Source organism: Cenococcum geophilum, assembly GCF_001692895.1.
Source record: "Cenococcum geophilum 1.58 unplaced genomic scaffold K441scaffold_5, whole genome shotgun sequence".
Taxonomy (NCBI): Eukaryota; Fungi; Ascomycota; class Dothideomycetes; order Gloniales; family Gloniaceae; genus Cenococcum; species Cenococcum geophilum.
The window spans coordinates 1,313,423-1,317,120 of NW_027137563.1; the positions used below are offsets into that span (position 1 = coordinate 1,313,423).

At 45.3% G+C, this 3,698-nt stretch overlaps 1 protein-coding gene across 1 annotated transcript; it reads right to left on the reverse strand.

Moving 5' to 3' along the window:
• Nucleotides 1-216: 216 nt before the first annotated feature.
• On the reverse strand, nucleotides 217-3,492 carry K441DRAFT_628208 (kinase-like protein). Its single transcript, XM_067646187.1, has 2 exons — nucleotides 3,000-3,492; nucleotides 217-2,948 (listed from the first exon to the last, which is right to left on the reverse strand). Exons 1-2 carry the CDS (start codon nucleotides 3,270-3,272, stop codon nucleotides 579-581), a joined length of 2,643 nt encoding a protein of 880 aa, XP_067508455.1. The 5' UTR covers nucleotides 3,273-3,492; the 3' UTR covers nucleotides 217-578.
• Nucleotides 3,493-3,698: the final 206 nt, after the last annotated feature.

The following is a 3,698-nucleotide window of genomic DNA, read 5'->3' on the forward strand; positions in this document are numbered from 1 at the left end:
GATTAGGTCACGCCTGTCTTTCATAAAATCAGAATTTGGCACTTATTTGCCAGTTGCCGATCCCAGTTTCCGCGCGCCTCAATAACCGCTGCCTTTTGACAGAAACATTGCAAAACCGTAGGGTTAAAGGAGTACAACCGAGGCTATTCGAGTAGCTTCACAGGACTCATTACAATAAAAGCACAGCACAAGCATGATCAAGCAACAACTCGAGGCCAAGTACATTAACCTTGCGCTCCTGCGCCAACTTTTAATAAGAGAGTTTACAGTAGGAGGATTCCGTATTGATGTATGAATGCTCCTCTCACTGCCAAAACCTTCTTTCTCCATGCTTTAGCTAACCTTGTTTCTAACACCACCAGACCGTCGACGATGATTATGTGCTAGAAATTCCGCGACGGCTGACACAGGTACTATGGCCTACATAACTGCACTTAGGCTTCATTACTTACAAGACCAAGGATGAAGAAAAGTCAGTTCAGAAGAGTGGATAGTCTTTGAGTTGGGAAATTCGATTGGCAACTTTTGGCCGCCCACCTTCAATTGGCTTTTACCAGCAATTGCATATTTAGCCTAACCTACAGCGGTAAACAGGATTTCTGTAGCTTTTCAAGAACCTGAACTTGAAACTCCAAGAGTCTGTCTTCACGTCGCTGCTCTGTCTCATCTGTACCGGCATTTCTGGTGTAGAAGCGCAAACACGTGATGACGGCGTCGCAGTAGCCGGTCCCCATTCGTTGCGGGATATAGTTCTCAGCTGTACGAATTAAAAGTTTCTCTCTATCGTGCAGCTGAAGCCTTGAATCTACCATTTTGTCCACCGTCCTCCATAGCGCAATTTCCAAAAGAGTGACGCCCAACGAGTAATAATCAAACAGAGGATGGAATCTCGCTCCTGGAATCTGATACGCAGGGTGCACGAAAATCCTATGTCCGGATTGGGAGAGCGGCCCAGTAGAATATGCTTCTGAGTGATCTTGCCGGCTGTACTGAAATCCAACCAAGAAGGGATCGGATATCCTAATTTTGTTATAATGTTGACCAGGTTCCTTAAAGAAGACGATGTTAAAGGAAGAAACAGATTTGTGGAGCCAGCCAGCTAAATGAATGCTATGAATGCAACAAGTAATTGCTAGAGATAAAGCGAACTTCTGATTAAGCGTCGGGTTGACTTCTGGCTCTTTTGTATTCCGTATGACATCGAAGAGTGTAATCGGCTCCAAGTCTTCGCAATGCTGCTCTACACCAGGGTAGTCATATAAAAGTCCAAACCGCCGTTTTTCTGGCTCATGATATACACCTAGGCAATCCAATACTCTCATGTCTTTTGGCTTAGGTTTCATTTGGAGCAGCATAGCCAGCTCTTGGACGCGATTAAAAATCTCCTTTCCTCTAGCTGCGAACTCCTCATCATTTGTGTTATTCATCCAAACATTGTCGTAAGACCTCTGCTCTACCAAGATCTTCTTTTTGTCGTCCTGCCGATATCCTTGGTGATACCAACGAATAGATAATGGGTTGGGCTTTATGGGGACTGTTTCCGTGAGGCTGATCAAAGCCGGGTCTATGATATTTACTCCAAGAGTACCAGGTTGAGAGAGCTGAGCTGATAGTAGAATAGACATGTATCTCGCTGCGGCAAGCATGCTAGCTTCCTGGTGCTGAGAGGAACCTTGAAGCGGGGTAGTGTTACGGTCAAAATTTGAAAGTATTTGAGATTCTTTAGCTTCAACCGTCAGGAGATGAAAGGCGTTGTCGATGCACTTCTTTGTCGACTCTGATAGGCATTTGAGAAGAGAATTGTTGGTCGTGGTCAGACATGATAAAACCACTTGGCGACTCTCAACTTCGCCACTAGAACTTTGCAGTGTGACTAACTCACTCTTGCAAGCTGATAGAAGAGCGAGGATCTCCTTATACATTTTGCTTCCTTGCATGTCATATGGCTTTGTCTGACCCTGAACCGAGTGTACTCCAAGGGTATATCCCCATGCACGTAGTCGATTGCTTTCGAGCGCTGTCCTTGCTAGATAGACCGTCGAGAGGTTTGCATGGTCCTGGGGCGCCATCAAGTGCTCGAGCAGATCTATTATTGTGTGTAACCATTGACGAATAGTAATCTGGTCCAATATTCTGACCACTTCTGCCGATTTTGGTCTTTTGTTTGGATCTGCGATGAGAAGGTCGGATGAGATGGGGAATAATCCAGCGGAGTAATCAATAGAGTGACGCTCTTCCATGGTCTGAAGCCATGAAACGACCCTCGGACTCAGAGATCCTTCGTGGTGGAAGCAATTATGCCTTCCGTACAATCCGTCAAGCTGACGTTGTTCCCTAAAGGCCTTTACGCCAGATATCCCTTCAAGGACAAATGTCGCAATCTCGCTCATAACGCAGCCAAGAGACCATATGTCAAAAGCTCGACTGATGTATAACTCCTCAAGGGTCACGAGGTCATGCGACTCCGGAGCCCCGTAAGTGGGGAAAGTGTTCTTCCATTTCGTTTTCGTATCTTCACCCGCATCCCTGAGACGCGAGAGACCAAAATCAGCAAGAACCAGAAGTTTTCCACGCACGAGAATATTTCGCGGCTTAATGTCATGGTGGTAGCCGTGTCTGATAATTTCATCCGCTTCCTTCCCATTTACGGCTAATGGGCGGAAATTATGTAAATAATGAAGACCGTTTGCGAGCCCTCTAACAGAGTCATTTACAGTTTTGGTGTCTCGAAACCATTCTGGAGGGGATATATTAAGAAGCAAATCGTGCAGGTCAGATTCAGCTGGTTGGAAAAGAAGGTTGCAAAAACCACGCTGCGTGTATGATGCGAGCAAGCAGACGATGTTCTCATTCCTTAGGCTTCTCAAAAGGAACAGAAGATCATATTCTCTTTTCTGGGCTTCAGCAGATATGCTTTGTGAGATCTCTTTCCTTATAAGGTCAACGCCCTAGAAGAGTTTCGTTAACACGTCTACAAGGTAAAACGAAAGACGACTTACTTGAGCTTTACGCGAGTGATCCCAATTTTGATACAAAGAATGCATAGTAACTTTATACACGGTTGAGAAGCCACCGGATGAGAATTGTTTGTCATGAATGAAAGGAAGAATGCGCTGAGGCTCTAGGGCACTATGAAAGTGTTCTCGAAACTTGAATGGAATATACTCCCATTGCAGTTTCTGAAAGTGAGACGCCGACTCTGGAATCATTTCTGAGAGTTTGGCTTCTGAAAGAGGCAAGGCAGAATCCATCACGCATCTCTCCAAGAACATAGTGAGCTTAGCTTCCAGCCTCAATTCTATTAGAATTGCGAATATCTTTCGACCATTCTCAAAAATTTCTGCGGCGACAAATTTGTGCTGATGATTTGGAATTGAGAACGACGGGCTGGCGAGACTATTTTCAATCTTCTCCTGCGTCAAGAGCTCATGAAGGCTGCCTTCTGATACGAACTGGAGAGTTTGAGTACTTCCATCCTTGTCTGGAATTTCTCGAAGACGTTGAAGTCCTAGTCGAAGGTTATCAGTGTCCATGTTCGATCTCTATGATTCGTCCTACCCAAAGGCAGCAGACAATCATCTGGCACAAAGTAGTGTGGTATCTGCAGGCTTCAGTCGCTTATATTTCGGCTCGAATTTTATGCTAGTTGCCTTGTTAGGCAACGATTAGGCATCGATAAGGGCACCCGAAGAACGACA

Coding starts and splice junctions, on each gene's coding strand:
- K441DRAFT_628208 (XM_067646187.1), bottom strand. CDS start 3,272: ATGTTCTTGGAGAGATGCGTGATGGATTCTGCCTTGCCTCTTTCAGAA. Junction 2,949..2,999: donor ATCACTCGCGTAAAGCTCAA/GTAAGTCGTCTT, acceptor AAACTCTTCTAG/GGCGTTGACCTTATAAGGAA.